The 17714-nt window shown below is 36.8% G+C and overlaps 1 protein-coding gene across 1 annotated transcript in view; it reads left to right on the forward strand.

Moving 5' to 3' along the window:
- LOC150105665 (putative ATP-dependent RNA helicase DDX23) overlaps positions 1–17714 on the forward strand; it is a 238942-nt gene that overhangs the window by 182747 nt on the left and 38481 nt on the right. The window contains exon 14 of the mRNA XM_090394985.1: positions 404–553. Within this exon, the coding sequence (XP_090251111.1) occupies positions 404–553 (150 nt within the window). The remainder of the gene's footprint in view (positions 1–403; positions 554–17714) is intronic.

A 17714-nucleotide genomic window follows, 5' to 3' on the forward strand; every position in this document is an offset into this window, starting at 1 on the left:
CTACTATATAGCAGCAGTGCTTGTAGTTTCACTTGTATATTCTTGCATTAAAAAAAATCATGTGAAGATATTTAAATATCTTTACAGTATGCTTGAAATGAGATTACGTGAAATATATCATATTAAAATTTATGAACAGATAGTGTGCGATGATGTTTTAGAAATCCTGAAGATTGATTTATCTTATAAACCTCTAATAGGTTTTGTTTATTACCTTTAACTAATTTTGTTAAAATTTAATTCTTTATTTTTGAGTTCATAATATTGATTAACTTAATACCGATTAAAATTCATACACATTAATTTTAACCAGATTTTAATTTTAATAATTCATTTTGATCTTAAGCTAAATCATAATTTAACTTAAGAAAGATAAAATATTTAATTAGGTTTTGTTTTTTAGGCTGATCGTATGATAGATATGGGTTTTGAACCAGACGTTCAGAAGATATTAGAATATATGCCTGTTACAAACCAGAAACCTGATACCGATGAAGCTGAAGATGAGGAGAAATTACTTGCAAATTTTGCAAGTAAAAATAAATATCGTCAGGTGAGGCAGCATTTCCTCTAAAAGTTCTTTCTTATATTTGATATTAAAAAAAAAAAAGCTAGTTTAAAATAATGTCTGAGAAGTAACATTCTGTAAAAAAACAGATTTTTTTCAACCCATCTCCCTGGTTATCCTTGAACAAAGTTAACTAGTAATTTGACTTTTTGAGTACTATCAAAAATTATTAGTTACAAACCATGATATATATAACATATTCCAGTAAAGAAATAAGTAATACTAAACAATGCAACAACTCTAGCCACCCCTTGCTACCCTTGATGTGTTTATGTATTCAAAACATCAGTGCAATGTATCCATTGAAATCGATATGAAATTTCCATTAAAATAACATTGATTTGAAGCATAAAATGGCATATATATTTCATCCATATAAATATTTGAGTAGTTAATGTTCACAGATTTTTAAGTAATTTATTACAAATATAAAGTTCATAGAACACAGCAGTTTACAAATGATAAGAGTGAATGTAAATTTTAGTAAATGTAAATCTCCTCCATCCCTCATATTTTTACGAATTCATTTGCTAAATGTGTGTATGTTAAGATTATATACTGTTTATCTGCTTGCTATTTTCAGTGTATTTTTGTACACTGAGTTTTAAAATTGAATTTGAAATTTTGAAATTTTTGTGAGTGCTTTGCTATTTCATTTTTATAAAATAGTACTACTTGTAAGCTCTCATTGAGATTGCCGCACATAGTGACCCATTAATTTAAATCAATTGATTTAGGATCAATGAAGTGGTTTGATTTTTTACTAAGTAATTTAAAGGAAATTACAATGTCAACTAGGATATACATTAAAATAAATTTTAATATACTTCAGTATTTCGGCAACGTCACGTTACCATTTTCAAGAAACTTAAGAACAAGATACGTGCACACAGGCACATGAGGAAAAAGCAGGAAGCTATTATTTCTCCTAAGGTCCTGATGGTGCCCCTTAACGGGCAATGTTGGTATTCTTGGGTGATTGGGCTGAAGGTCTTCTGATGTAGGTTTCCCAAATTTGAGGCAGTCTCATGCAGCCAAATTTGTTGAGGTTTGGATTGTTTCTTAGGGCTGAAGCTGATTCCATGAAAAGCCTTTCATATTTGTATTTACTACGGTGTACTATCGTGGCTTTCTTCCATCGTATTCTATGGCAGGTATCCAGTGCATGGTCAGCAAGACCAGAGTGGCTGTATTGGTGAAACCGGATGTAGTCCTTGTGTTCTGAAATTCTGATATTGGCTGTCCTGCCTGTTTGGCCAAAGTAGGACAGCTTACAGCTGTCTTTTATATGGTCTGTAACAAGAAGTTAAGTCATGTTTTTTTAGGATTTTTGTAATTTTTTCTGAGGTGCCTTGGATATAGGGTATGGTGATGGATTTAGAGTAATCCTTGCTGTGAGGTGGGGGGGGGGGGGGGTTGTGGTTTACTGGTTTCAATATTTTTTGGATTTTTTTTGGGGGAGGGTAGCCATTGGCTGAGAAAGTGTTGAGAATGTGATTTAGTTCTGTGGTTAGGGCATTGTCATTTGAACAGATAAGTTTAGCCCTGTTATATAGTGTCTTAATGACTCCATATTGTTGTGAGGAGGGGTGGTGGGATTGTTGGTGAATGTATCTGCCTGTATGGGTGGGCTTTCTATAGACTGAGAAAACCAAGATTTCGTCAGGCTGGTGGGTGACTAGTGTGTCTAAGAAAGGAAGGCAGTTATTTTCTTCCTCTTCCAGGGTGAATTTGGCTGCATGAGACTGTTGGTTGTTTATGTGTCGAGGCTAGCTGGTGAACGGACGTGCTATCGGAGAGCTCCTGAGAGATTTGTATTTTTTGTTGATTTATTGATGTTTTGGATTCAATTTAATGGACTTAAGTGTGTAATTTTGGTATATTATTGGAGCTTTATTAGCCTGGTTAGTGTACTAAAGTGTTTTATAACATAATCTATGTCGGGAAGTCGCCGCTAGATGAATTCGTAATGTGTAGTGTTCGTGCAAGCTCCAGATAAGATAAGTATCATTTTCAGTTATCTATATAAATTACTTAATATTGGTTAGTTTTGTTTTGTTTGCTTTGCGTATTTTAGTGCGTCCCCCCCCACCCCCCCCCCCCCCCACCCCCCCCCCCCCCCACCCCCCCCCCCCCCCACCCCCCCCCCCCCCCACCCCCCCCCCCCCCCACCCCCCCCCCCCCCCACCCCCCCCCCCCCCCACCCCCCCCCCCCCCCACCCCCCCCCCCCCCCACCCCCCCCCCCCCCCACCCCCCCCCCCCCCCACCCCCCCCCCCCCCCACCCCCCCCCCCCCCCACCCCCCCCCCCCCCCACCCCCCCCCCCCCCCACCCCCCCCCCCCCCCACCCCCCCCCCCCCCCACCCCCCCCCCCCCCCACCCCCCCCCCCCCCCACCCCCCCCCCCCCCCACCCCCCCCCCCCCCCACCCCCCCCCCCCCCCACCCCCCCCCCCCCCCACCCCCCCCCCCCCCCACCCCCCCCCCCCCCCACCCCCCCCCCCCCCCACCCCCCCCCCCCCCCACCCCCCCCCCCCCCCACCCCCCCCCCCCCCCACCCCCCCCCCCCCCCACCCCCCCCCCAATCCTAGTTGATGTAATTTCCTTAAATTACTTAATAAAAAATGCATAACCAACATCTAAGCCTTTCCACGAGAAGTGGGTTGATGTTATAAATACAGTTGTGTTGATGTTTTTATTCATTCCAGTATGCAGAGAAGTGATTCCATTCAGGTAGATAAATTATTGAGGTAGGGTGGGGGATTAAAAATTTAGAACTCTTACTGTGTCATTTTGAAATACAGGCAAACCTCTGCTTACTTTCAAGAAACAAGCATTTATATTTATGAGCATTGCACAGATTAATAAATTGCAACCCCCAATTGATTAACACAGAACTCTGCTTTTGCAAACATTTTACTTTGCACTGTGAGAAATTTCATTTGTTAATTCTCCATTCTGTAGCATTGGATATGCTTCAGTTACTGAACATATTCTGCATGTTAACATGCTACCACACTAGTTTTTGTCATCATCATCAAATTCCTGACATGTACTCTCAAGGGGCAGTACAGGATCGGAAAAACTTATTTCATATTTAAGCATTTCTGGTCAGATATCATCTACTCTAGCTGCCTTTCCACATTTCAGTTTTTGATGGCTTTTTCTATCTCAAGTATTGATATGTTCCTCTTTTCATTTCTCTTGAAAATTTTCTATTATGGTTCTGTCATTGCTTGTTTCATTTAGCAATTCTTCGAACCAGTTCTCATGTCACCTTTATCATCTCTGATTCCTTTTACAGTACTCTTTCCTCCATTTCTAAGCTTTATCAACAGTCTCTAAAAATATTTTCCAACCTTCCTAATATTTCTTTTCTATGTTCTTAACAAAGTCTTCCCATGACTTTTGTTTAACTAATTTTACATAACACAATGCTTTGCTTGCTTACATTTGTATTATCTAAGAGCAGAAGCTGATTTATTTGCCAGGAAGTTTTGATATGCTTTCTTCTTTTCTTTCACTGCTTCTTTAACTTCCTGAATCTACCATGGAATTCTAATTTTTCTGTCCTTGCAGACAACCTCAACACATATCTCTCTGGCTGAACCAATCAATGTTTTTTTCAGGATTTGCCACTAAATCTCCAATGTTTGGTTCCTCTTTTCAAACTCTTTCATTTTTTCTTCAATAATGTTTGTGTATTTTTGTCTACAGTTCACATCTGAAAGCTGCTCAATTTTGATTCATTTTAGAATTTTCTTATACACTCTTCTTTTCAGTATGAAATTCAGTTTTATGCTGCTCAAAACTAAATGATCACCTCCAATTTTAAATCCTCAGTTTGCTCTTGTGTACTGAACTAGTGGGGAAAATATCGCTATCAACAATAACATAATCAATGTGACTTTTCTTATTTTTTTGCATCTTCTTTTCATGTGAATTTGTGCACATTTTTATGTTGGAACATGCTGTTAGTAATAACTAGCCCATGCCATGGGCAGAAATCCAACAGGCACTTACCATTATTATTAGTTTTGCTCTTTTCTCCAAGTTTTCTCAAAACATTTCTCTTTGTCTGGTAATCCTTTCCTACTTTTCTGTTTAGATCTCCAATGAAAACCAGTTTTCTCTTTTTTACTGTCGGTTGCTTTCTCTAATGCCTCAGAAAATTCCTCCACTTCTTCCTTAGGATAATTTTCTTGAATGGTATGCAATATCAAGTAGAGCGATGTGGGCAAATATCAGAATGGGGAGCTGAACAGTGAGGACTTATTTGTGCCTATGGTCGCACAGAAGGTTCTACTAGTTTTTATTAGCTTGAAATATGGAAAACAGAGACAGTGATTATGAAAGGACTTAAAATGGCAAAAAATATAGATTGATTTTAATAGAAACTAAAATGAACATAGTTAAGTGATCAATAAGAAAATGGGGATTTCTTGTTTCAGTTGCAATAGTTTTAAAAGTCACAATAATTTGTGATTATACTTGTATTGCAGGCTCTGCTTGGATTCAGAATCTAAATGGGTGGGGGAGGGGCACTTGAGTACTGAATTGATTCAAAAAAAAAAAGCTAGAAGTCTTTTTCCAGACATTAAAATGTGCATAGGAGAAATGACATATGATTCTGTTGATTTTAAGGCTTGGGCTAAGTGGTTTGCTAGATCAAAGAAAAAGATAAACACAAAAATCCTTTCATCATCTGATGAGTTTGCAAGTGCCAATAATGATCCATTCAAAGAATTTCCTTTAATATTATCAAAATTTATTGAAGAAGTTTACTACTCTTGTGAAATTTTCAGTGTTGCCGACACCATCCTTTACTGGAAAGATGATGTCATGAACTTCTGTGGTAACTGGGAAGATAAATTTCAAAGGATTTTCTAATCTTTCTACTTGGTGGGGATGCTATAAACTAAAGCCACTTGTAGTTTGCCACTGAAAATCTAAGAGCTTTCAATGGTTGTCAGATGTGGACCAAATGATATTGCAACCTTTGAATGTTTCTTTTATGTCATGCTGTTAGTCAGGCTGTAGCTTCTACCAATGTAGAGTAACCCGTAAAGACTTCTTGAAATACAGCATCTTAGAAGTAGTCAGAAACATTGACTATGCTGAAAAGAAATAAAATTCATCAACAATGAACCAGTTGAAGAAAACTGTGGTATAGCTTGTTTCTGGTTCAGGATTCTGAACAAACTAAAGAACAAATGGCTTAGTAGTTGTATAAATGGGATTGAGATTGGACTTGGAAATGGATTCTTCAAGTTAACTGATTCTCATTAAGTTGAACTGACAAGTGATAAGCTAATTGAAATGCAAAGGAGCTTGGAGAGGAGGCAGATGAGGACATCAAAAATAGTTTGAGCCTTTCTAAAAAAAGTTTTGACAACTAAAGTTCTTGCAGATTTTTTAAATCAAATTATGAGGTGGCTTCCATGGTACTACAGGATAACAATCTAAATACTGAAAGAAGTTCTGCAGTCTGCAAAGCTGTTAACAGAGATGTGGCCTGCTATTAACATGTGTGTATGCAGGAATGGGAAAAAAGTTCTGTGCAGCTTTCTCTTGAGACTTTCCTCAATTAAGTGAAGAAGAAGCCTAATTTTATTATATATGACAATCTGCAACCCAGATTGTCAGATCTGATAATCTGGGTTATAGCACAGTAATACCTAATATATGTATTAAAAATACTGGACTCTAAAATAAATTTAATTCTTTTCAAATTATTCGTTTTTGCTGTATTTGTATAAAGTTAATTTATGTAGCACCTCACTAGCAAATTTAACAGTATACTTTATGAAAAAAAATAATTCATATTACATATATTCAGCTTACAAACATGATTCAAGGAACACATTATGTTAGGGTTTGCCTGTATGTATCATTTATTATTAAACTTTGTTCAACATGGAAAAATATTAATGGAATAATAAAAATACTGGGTGTTGCTTAAGATTCAAAGCTAGACAACTGGGAAGCAACCTCCACATAGCCATTTAAGGAATGCAGAGAACCGACCAGGGCTTCTGATCTATTAATGTCCAATTTTCATCCTCTTGTGGGGCATCTCACTAGTAGGCATTTGCCTGAATACTGGACAAACAAGGATGGGCTGTCAATTTGGGATTTAGGCAGCTAAATTATATTCTTTGTTGGCTTACCAAAAAGAATGATGGTACAACATGATAATGTCATCCTGGCTGGGTAGCCTCCCCCCCCTGTTTTTGTCAGGAAACATCAGCTACTAACAAGATTCACTCAACAGTAGCATTATTCAAGATAGGCACCATCTTCTTCTTCTTATTGTGCTCTCTTCTATCGAAGGTCAGCGACCATCTTGGCGAACAAACTGCGCTCTTGTGCTAATCTGAGCAGTTGTGCACTGCTCTTTCCTGTCCACATCTTGATGTTGTCAAACCATGATATTCTTTTTCTTCCTCTAGTTCCTTTGCCACCAATTCTTCCTATCAAAATAGTTTGTAGAAGTTGGTATTTGCTGTTTCTCATGATGTGGCCAAGATATGATGTTTTTCGTTTCTTGATTATTTGTACAAGATGTTTAGCTTTGCCAATAGATTTTAAGACATCTTCATTGGTAATTTTTTCTGTCCATGATATCTTTAGCATTCTTCTGTATAGCCACATCTCAAAGGCTTCGATTTTCTTGATGGTTGTCGCCTTCAATGTCCATGTTTGAACTCCATAGAGCAGAATAGACCACACGTAGCATTTCAGCATTCGGCATCTGACTTCCATGTTTAGGTCTTTATTGCAGAATAGTGTTCTCATTTTCATGAAGGACTGCCGTGCAACTTCAATCCTTGTCTTTATATCTATTTCTGGATCCCACCGTTCATTAAGCCAGCAACCAAGATATTTATATCTTGTCACTTGATCAAAATTTTTCCCATTGAGTGTTAGTTTCATTGATGAGGCTGGATATTTGCTGATGATCATGTATTTTGTCTTGTTGATGTTTATATTTATTCCCATTCTTTGGCTTTCTATGTATACTCTGTCAATGAGTTTTTGGAGATCCATAATATTATCTGCAATTAGCACGGTGTCATCTGCATATCGAAGGTTGTTAACAATCTTTCCATTTATTGTGATTCCCTCTGAACATTCTTCCAATGCTTTTTTAAAGATTACCTCTGCATATATGTTGAACAGGAGTGGTGAGAGCACACATCCTTGTCTCACTCCTCTTTTGATGTTAATATCACTGGTGGTAATGTTGTCTAATTGAACGGTAGCTGACTGATTCCAATACAGATTTGTTATTAGTCTTTTGTCTTGTTTGTCTAGCCTTATTTGTTGAAGGACTTCTATTAAGTTAGTGTGACTGACTTTGTCGAATGCTTTTTCAAAATCTATGAAACACATAAAGACAGATTTCTGTTTTTCTATGCATTTTTTGTATCAATATTTGGGTACAGAAAAGGGCCTCTCTAGTACCAAAACCATTCCGAAAGCCGAATTGTGTTTCATTTAGAGTTTCTTTGCTTTTTCTATAAATACGATTCTGAATTACTTTCAAAAATTTTTAATGTTTGGCTCATTAGACTAATAAGTCGGAAGTCACCACGGGAATTCGCTTTGGGTTTCTTTGGGACAGTGATAAATGTAGATTTGAGCCAATCTGATGGAAATTCATCACTTTCATATATTTTATTAAATAGTTTTTCAAGAAGTTTGATGTTATCTGGTTCTATTAATTTTAAAAATTCTGTTTGCACACCATCTGGTCCACTGGCTTTTCCTGTTTTACTTGTTCGTATAGCATTCTCTATTTCGCATTTCATGATTGCTGGTCCTTGAATGTTATCTTTTATATTTATAGGCTTCTGTTTAGTATCATTAAAAAGTTCTGTTACATATTTTATCCAAATCTGTGCTTTATTCTCTTCTTCTAGAACTATTTTTCCATTTTCGTCTCTTAGAGACACTATTTGCTTTTTCCTCAGTTTTCCAGAAATTTCGTTGATTTTCTTATACAGATTGAAATTATCACATTTCTTCTGAAGCAGTTCAATTTCAGTACATAAATTTTTCATCCAATTTTCCTTGGCTTCTTTTATTTTTTTCTTGATGATGTATGTGTTTCTGTATACCTGGCAAGGTCTTTGTTTTTGTACATTCTTCTTGTATCAATAAGAGAAAGAATCTCATCTGTCATCCATTCCTGTTGTTTTATATTATTCACATAACCCACTTCTTCAATACTTGTTGTTACCATGGCATTCTTTAAACTATTCCAAAGAGATTCCACACTTTTATTTTCTTCTATGTTAATCTGTTGTAATCTCAGGTTAAGCTGTGTCTTGGCACTTTTATTTATGTTCGGGTCTTTCAGTTTTTCTACATCAATTTTCTTTTTCTTCTTTTGTGATTTTTTAGCTGATTTTAATCTAAGACGTACTTCTGCAACTATGGGATTGTGGTCTGATGAGATATCTGCTCCAGGATAAGTCTTTGCACTCTTTATACTACTGTGGAATCTTTTATTTATCAGTATATAATCAATTTGATTTCTGACAATGTTATATTGGTTATCTTAGGTGATTTCCAAGTGTACAGTCTTCTGGGTGGAAGTTTAAATCAGGTATTTGCTATTGTTAGATCTTCTTCCTGACAGAACTGGACTAGGTGATCTCCTCTGTCGTTTCTGGTGCCTAAGCCATGTTTGCCAACAATTTCTCCATCACCCCCTCTTCCCACTTTTGCATTGAAGTCACCCATCACTATGCTTATATCATGTTTCTTTGTTAGGTTTTTAATCTCTTTTAGGTGTTCATAAAACTCTTCAACATCTTCTTCACTTTTGTCAGATGTGGGTGCATAAGCTTGGATGATATTTATGTTAACGGGGTTTCCCTTAAGTTGTAACAGCATTATCCTTTCAGAAAATGGAATCCAATTTATTACTGATTTATTGATTTCTTCATCTACTATTACAGCTACACCATGTCGATGTTTGTTCTCATCATTCCCAGAGTAATACATTGTCGTATTATCTTGTTGACACTTTCCAGATCCTGGCCATCTTGTCTCGCAAATTCCCAAAATCCGGATGCCCAGCCTCTTCATTTCTCTTGTGGCATTTCTTAATTTGCCAGCTTCATACAGAGTTCTGACATTCCAAGTTGCAATTTTAAAAGTGGACACCATTTTGAGTCCGGAGATTCTTCGCACCCCTGTCCCATTTAAGGGACGCCGGGAACTTGGGGCCAATTGTAAGGGTTTGCTCGCCATGATGGTTGTTCTGGAGATAAGGTAGAGCAGTAGTTTCTCCGTTTGCTTTCTGCTCTGCAGTATTACAGATGTACACAATATAATCATATTGCCATCTGCAAATCTCTGATCACAAGCTTTTCCATCATCATTTGGCTTGAACCTTGTGTCAGTACTGACAATGCTGCTTCCCAATGTCAGGGGCAGTGACCCCAGCAGGTGCTTATTTAATGGCGGCACTACTCGCCATGTCACCGAGTTGTCATTGGGCTTTGTGAGGTTTAAAGTGAAACAGAGTTGCCACTTCTGCTCCCCCACGCCCTGATAGCTCAGTCGCTGTTGGTCCATGGCTGCTTATTCGCCAGATTGCTCTGCTTATATCGCAGCTAGCCTCCATATCTGAAGGCTGTTCCCCGATCCGCCACCTGGGGACGCACCCGGTAGTAGTCAGCTCTGCCCCGGGATAGGCACCATAAGTGTACAAATTATTAGTGGAACAGAAGTAAAAACTTGGCAGAGAATTGGAAAAATACAAGATTGACAATTGTTATGTTTTTCTTATATCTTTCTAATTCTTTTACCAGTGTGGTAATAGCAAAACAAAGAAGACATAAACAGGGTGAGATTCTTTTAAATGACAAATGTTAAATACAAGATATTGTATTCAACAATAAAAACAAGGATAATCTTCTTAAAATATATCTTTATAAAGTGATATGGGAAATTGGGTTATGAATGTCCTATTATGGAAGAAGTAGAGTAATTTTTTGATTCATTAGAGAAGGCAGCTAACACAAAGAAAAAGTTGGTCCTTATTGGAGATCTAAACAGGAGTAGGAAATTAACATGAAAAATACAGAAATGTTTTGAAAAAATTTGAAGGAAAGAGCATAGCTAATTATAATGGTAAATATCTTTTGGATTTCTGTTAGAGACATTAACTAGTAATTTCTAACACCCATATTCCAGCATAAAGATGTGCTGAAATTCACACTAAGAAAAGTCTCATTGACTATGTTATTGATAGGGATATCTTCATGTTGGTTTGGGACATAATGCTTGATGGAATAGGAAGTGATCACCATGTAGTCTTGAGCAAATAAAATGAAATAAAATATAAAATTCATATAAAATATGAATTTCTTATTGAAAATAAAAATGTTTTAAAAAAGGATCAAAGTTGAGCATTTTTGTAGACTTAAATATGCAATTATTATTTAAAAAAAAAATAAATAAAGGAAGAGCTCAAACACAAGAACCAATCTTTAGACTCGCTGTCAGACCCTGAAGAAAACATTGATTCAGTCAGTGGCATTTGGTGAATTCTGCAAGAATAGAAAAATCAGAACTCCACTGTGGACTCAACAAGCTAAAGAGGCAGACCTAGGAAAAGAAGCATATCAAAAATGTCTCATAAATAAGTTAGCATATGCTTTGAGGGAATATAGAGAAAACTGTAAGAAAGCAAAGCAGTGTGTAAAAGTAGCCAAATAGAAGTCATGGGAAGACTTAAGAATATATGAGATAAATATCAGGTAGGTGGCAAAACATTCTGGAGGCTATTGAAAAGGCTTATAAATGGATGAGAGCATAAAAGGAATCAGGAAAGGAAAAAGGAATTAGAGATGCAACTTTGAAATGATAATGATGCTAAATGAAACAGGAGGTGACAGAATGGTGATTGAAAATATTTAAAAGGAATGCAATCAGTAGTACAAATGAGTACTAGAGGTAGCAAAAGATGTAAAAAAAAAACTGAAATGTAAAGCCAGCTGGAGTAGATGGCTAATTTTAATGGTATAGATGAGAACACAAACTGAAAAGAAAATTATTAACTTATTGCTGATATTTTGCTGGTATTCTATCCAGCATCTTCAGAGCACAAAAACAGTTTGTCACAGTAAGCGAGACAACAACAATCTGGTATAACAATGGGACTAGTTTGAAACAGTTGTAATGTACAACACAAAGACTAACGCCCTAATTAGGTGCCATCTATGTTGGGGGGGGGGACTGAGAGAGAAAGCCGGTATTAATTTGGCCTTAAGATCACTGTCTCCCAAATCTTTGGCAAATTTATATAGCCATACTTGTTGAGGTTTGGAGTATGTTGCAAGGCTTCTGTTGATTTCAGGAACAACATCTCTGACTTATAAAAGCTTTTGTGCAGCACTTTTGTTTTTTTCCAATTGATCATGTGCGCAGGGGTATGTAAAGCATGGGCTGCTAGATTTGACTTGCCATGGCGATAGTGCTGGATGTATTTTTTATGTTCACAGAAGCAGATGTTTACAGTTCTTTCTGTTTGTCTATAATACTTGATCACATAGAGAGGGCACTTCATAGACTCCTGGATGTGATAAAGGAGGGATGAGAGTTGCTAATTTCACATACAGTTTAAATACGGTGCGTAGTTGATGTTTATTAAGCACTATAGATATCTTTTCAGATGTGCCTTTAATGTATGGGATGGTGACAATTTTGTTGAAGTCTTCTGTGGTAGACAATGGGGGAGGATTTCTAGGGGGGATAGTATTTTGTCTATCTTATGAGGATTATAGCCATTGGCCAGGAAGGTGTGATGTGAGTGAGTGAGTTCAGCAGTGAGAGTAATGTTGTTGGAACAAATCGCTCTAGCTCTGTGCATTTGTGTTTTTAAGATACCATATTGTTGATATGGGTGATGGTAACCGAGAATGATAAGGAACCACCTGGAAGATGTGATTTGTGTATCCAGGAAGGGCAGACAGTCATTAGCTTCCAGTTCCATTGTAAAGTGGATTTTTAAATTGGCTGTTGGCTATTTAAATGCGCTAAGAATGTATCCAATATGTCTGGGCCATGTGGCCAAATAGCAAGCACATCATCGGCATAGCCTAGCCAAAGCCTTGGTTTGAGAGTGGCTGTATTGATAGCTAGCTTTTCTAAGTGTTCTTCTATGTACAAGTTGGCTAAGGGAGGAGAAAGGGGGGGGGAGAGCCCATTGCTCTCCTATCTAATTGTTTGTATAATATATTTTCTCTTTCCATGTAAAATAACCTGCCTGTACTGGGAATTTAAATCATCATCATCTCATCTGCTTGGTAACGGGTTGAGTCCACTAAGAAGAAAGGTTCTCCACTTATCACGATCTTTGGCCATCTCAGTCATGGCTCTATAGCTGGGCAGATGGGAATGTTCTTTCAGCAACTTTATCCAATTACTTCTTGGTCTGCCTCTAGGTCTTTTACCTCCTATATATCCATTCAGAGCTAAATATGGTAATCTATGAAGGGGGCCATTCTCTGAATGTGACCAAACCATCTCAACTGATGCTTAATGGTTATATCTATTATATCATCTGGGAAGTTTAATTCCATTCTGACTTGATCATTGGTCTTGTGTTGCATCCAGTGGGTGTTGTTGATTTTTCTGAGGCATTTCATTTCAAATGCTTGAAGTTTCTTGATTGGTTGTTGAGTTAATCTCCAGGCTTCTAAAGCATAGGTAGCTGAGGGGATGATAATTGTTTTATGTAATTTTAGTTTTAGTCTTGTTGGGATTTTTTTATTTTTTCCATACTGGTCCAACCAAGGTTTAGCCTGTGTTTTACTGTTTCCATGTCGTTGAGGTTACTGGAAATGAGACTGCCAAGATAAACATATTTATTAACTTGTTCCAATGGATGATTTTCAAGATTTATAGAAATATTTTCTTCTTCTCTACCTATCTTCATTATTTTTGTTTTATGAAGATTTATTTTCATACCTGGAGATGTTAATGTCAGCTCTTTGCTGTATGCGAATGACGTTATACTTCTAAATAAATCCGCTACAAGTCTGAAGATTCTCTGACTAAATTGAATAACTAAATTGAATGTGGTAATAGATATGGTATGAAGGTCAGCAATAAAAAGACAAAGACAATGAAAATAGGCAGAATCATTGAAAATATCAACTGTGTTGTGAATGGAGAACCTGTGGAACAAGTAAAACATTTCAGCTACTTAGGCACGATTTTTAGTGAAGATGGTAAATTAAATATAGAAATAGACAACAGACAGCAGTTAGAATTGAAGGAAGTATAGGAAGATGGTTTAATGTTAAATCTGGTGTGAGACAAAGATGTACATTATCCCCTCTGTTATTCATTATCTATATGGATCACATTATGAAGGAATGTGGTATTAAACCTGATATCAAAATTGGAGATGTTAATGTCAGCTCTTTGCTGTATGCAGATGATGTTATACTTCTAAATAAATCCGCTACAAGTCTGCAAGATTCTCTGACTAAATTGAATAGCTGTTGTAACAGATATGGTATGAAGGTCAGCAATAAAAAGACAATGAAAATAGGCAGAATCATTGAAAATGTCAACTGTGTTGTGAATGGAGAACCTGTGGAACAAGTAAAACATTTCAGCTACTTAGGCACGATTTTTACTGAAGATGGTAAATTAAATATAGAAATAGACAACAGAATCAGCAAAGCTGGTATGGTGGGAAGTCAATTGAATAAATTCATATGGAATAAGAAAGAAATTAGTCGGAACACTAAATTAGCTGTATACAAGATAGTGTTCAAACCAGTTTTAACTTATGGATCTGAGAGCTGGGTCAGAAGTAAAACACTTGACCAAAGACTAGAGACTGCAGATATGAGAGTCCTGAGAAAGATTAGAGGCATGAACAGATGGCATCAATGGCAATATCATATTAAAAATGAGGATATTAGGAAAGAACTTGACATTGTCAGCATCCAGGAATGCGTTAGCAGAGCTAATCTCAGGTGGTATGGTCACTTAAATAGAATGGGAGAGGAAAGATTAGCAAAACAAGTGTTCCTTGCCAGGTTGGCAGGAAAACGACCCAGAGGAAGACGAAGATATAGGTGGATTGATACGGTACAAAGTGCCTTAGACTATAGAAATATAAGATCTGATAATGTTGGAGTCTTGACAAGTAACAGACTGATTTGGAGGAAAATTGTAGATAGGAAGTTAGTAATGATGTAATTTTTTCATGTAGTACTGTCATATCCGGTACACCCCTTGAGGGTACATGGCAGGAATTTGATGATGTTGATAATAATGATGACAACAGAATCAGCAAAGCTGGTATGGTGGGAAGTCAATTGAATAAATTCATATGGAATAAGGTAGAAATTAGTCAGAACACTTAATTTTTATTATTACTGTATACAAGACAGTGTTCAAACCAGTTTTAACTTATGGATCTGAGAGCTGGGTCAGAAGTAAAACACTTGACCAAAGACTAGAGACCGCAGACATGAGAGTCCTGAGAAAGATTATAGGCGTGAACAGATCGCATCAATGGCAATATCATATTAAAAATGAGGATATTAGGAAAGAACTTGACATTGTCTGCATCCAGGAATGTGTTAGCAGAGCTAATCTCAGGTGGTTTGGTCACTTAAACAGAATGGGCGAAGAAAGATTAGCAAAACAAGTGTTCTCTGGCAGGTTAGCTGCAAAAGACTCAGGGGAAGACTAAGATATAGGTGGATTGATACAGTACAAAGCGCCTTAGACGATAGAAATATAAGATCTGATAATCTTGGAGTCTTGACAAGTAACAGACTGATTTGGATGAAAATTATAGATAGGAAGTTAGTAATGATGTAATTTTTTTCATGTAGTACCTATCATATCCTGTACACCCCTTGAGGGTACATGGCAGGAATTTGATGATGATGATGATGAGGATATTAATTTTTTAACTGTGGTTTTGAATCTGCTAGGATAATGATATCATCAGCGTATTTGATGTGATTAATGTTGGTGCCATTGATTTTTACACCTAGTTCTTCAGCTATGATTTTACAGACTTCTTCTAGCAATATGAAAGAGGGCAATCCTGCATTACACCTTTCTTAACTTTGAAATCCTTAGTTTTAATATTGTTCATTTTAATAAAAGCTTTAGTGTCTCCATAATAATTTGTAATAAATGTTAAAATATCTGAATCCATTCTTACATTCTTTAAAATGGTGATCAATTTGTTTCTGTTAACTGAATAGGCTTGCTTGAAATCTATAAAATGGGCAGGTTGTATTCCCAATATTTTTCTGCTATATTATTAATGGTGAAGATCTGATCTATGTGGCCTGAATTCTGCTTGATTTTCTTCTATGATTTTTTCTGTAAGCACCTGTGTTTTCTTTTGAATAATTCGGATGAATGGTTTATAGCTATGACTTAAGAGTGTTATGGGACATAATTTTCACATATTCTTTTGTCTCCTTTTTTATCATCTTCATCATCATCATCATCAAATTCCTGCCATGAACCCTCAAGGGGTGTACAGGATATGATAGTACTACATGAAAAAAATTACATCATTACTAACTTCCTATCTACAATTTTCATCCAAATCAGTCTGTTACTTGTCAAGACTCCAACATTATCAGATCTTATATTTCTATCGTCTAAGGCACTTTGTACCGTATCAATCCACCTATATCTTGGTCTTCCTCTGGGTCGTTTTCCTGCCAATCTGGCAGAGAACATTTGTTTTGCTAATCTTTCTTCGCCCATTCTGTCTAAGTGACCATACCACCTGAGATTAGCTCTGCTAACACATTCCTGGATGCTGACAATGTCAAGTTCTTTCCTAATATCCTCGTTTTTAATATGATATTGCCATTGATACCATCTGTTCATGCCCCTAATCTTTCTCAGGACTCTCATATCTGCAGTCTCTAGTCTTTGGTCAAGTGTTTTACTTCTGACCCAGCTCTCAGATCCATAAGTTAAAACTGGTTTGAACACTGTCTTGTATACAGCTAATTTAGTGTGCTGACTAATTTCTTTCTTATTCCATATGAATTTATTCAATTGACTTCTCACCATATCAGCTTTGCTGATCTTCATTAAAAATCTTGCCTAAGTAGCTGAAATGTTTCACTTGTTCCGCAGGTTCTCCATTCACAACACAGTTGACATTTTCAATGATTCTGCCTATTTTCATTGTCTTTGTATTTTTATTACTGACCTCCATACCATATCTATTACAACAGTTATTCAATTTAGTCAGCGAATCTTGCAGACTTGTAGCGGATTTATTTAGAAGTATAACATCATCCGCATAAAGCAAAGAGCTGGCTTTAACATCTCCAATTTTGATATCATGTTTAATACCACTTTCCTTCATAATGTGATCCATATAGGTAATGAATAACAGAGGGGATAATGTACATCCTTGTCTCACACCACATCTAACATTAAACCATCTTCTTGTACTTCCTTCAATTCTAACTGCTGACATTATTTTTTATCACTTACAACTCAAATAAAGACTAGGTATTGCTTGATATAATGCCCCATTGAAACCATATAACTGTAGTGTATTGAATAGCTTCTCTCTTGGCACCTTGTCATATGCCTTTTCCAAATCGATAAAACTTAAATACAGATCTTTGTTATATTCCCATGCTTTCTCGACTATTTGTCGTAAAGTGAGGATCTGATTCAGTCAGCCACTATTTGGCCTGAATCCAGCTTGTTCTTCACCAAGCTTTTCTTCCACAACTCTTCTCAACCGTTTCTCAAGTATATTTGCATAGATCTTGCCAGGAACACTCAGTAGGGAAATACCTCTGTAATTCTCACATTCAGTTTTATTTCCCTTTTTATATATGGGTACTATGACAGCTCTACTGCAATCATCGGGAATTCGTCCCTCTGTCCAGGCTTTCTGAACTATGCAGTGCAGCCACTGTAAGACTCTTATACCATCATACTTCAGCATTTCTGGTCGAAATATCATCTGCTCCTGCTGCCGTTCCACATTTCAAGCCTTTGATTGCTTTTTCTACTTCAAGTATGGATATGTATTCCTGACTGCATGTCTGGTCAGTATTTTTTATCACTGTGCTGTCATCACTGCTTGTTTCATTTAGCAGT

This window comes from Typopeltis vanoorti, chromosome 6 (assembly GCF_054136105.1).
Source record: "Typopeltis vanoorti isolate ZY-2024b chromosome 6, IOZ_Tvanoo_1.0, whole genome shotgun sequence".
Classification (NCBI taxonomy): Eukaryota; Metazoa; Arthropoda; class Arachnida; order Uropygi; family Thelyphonidae; genus Typopeltis; species Typopeltis vanoorti.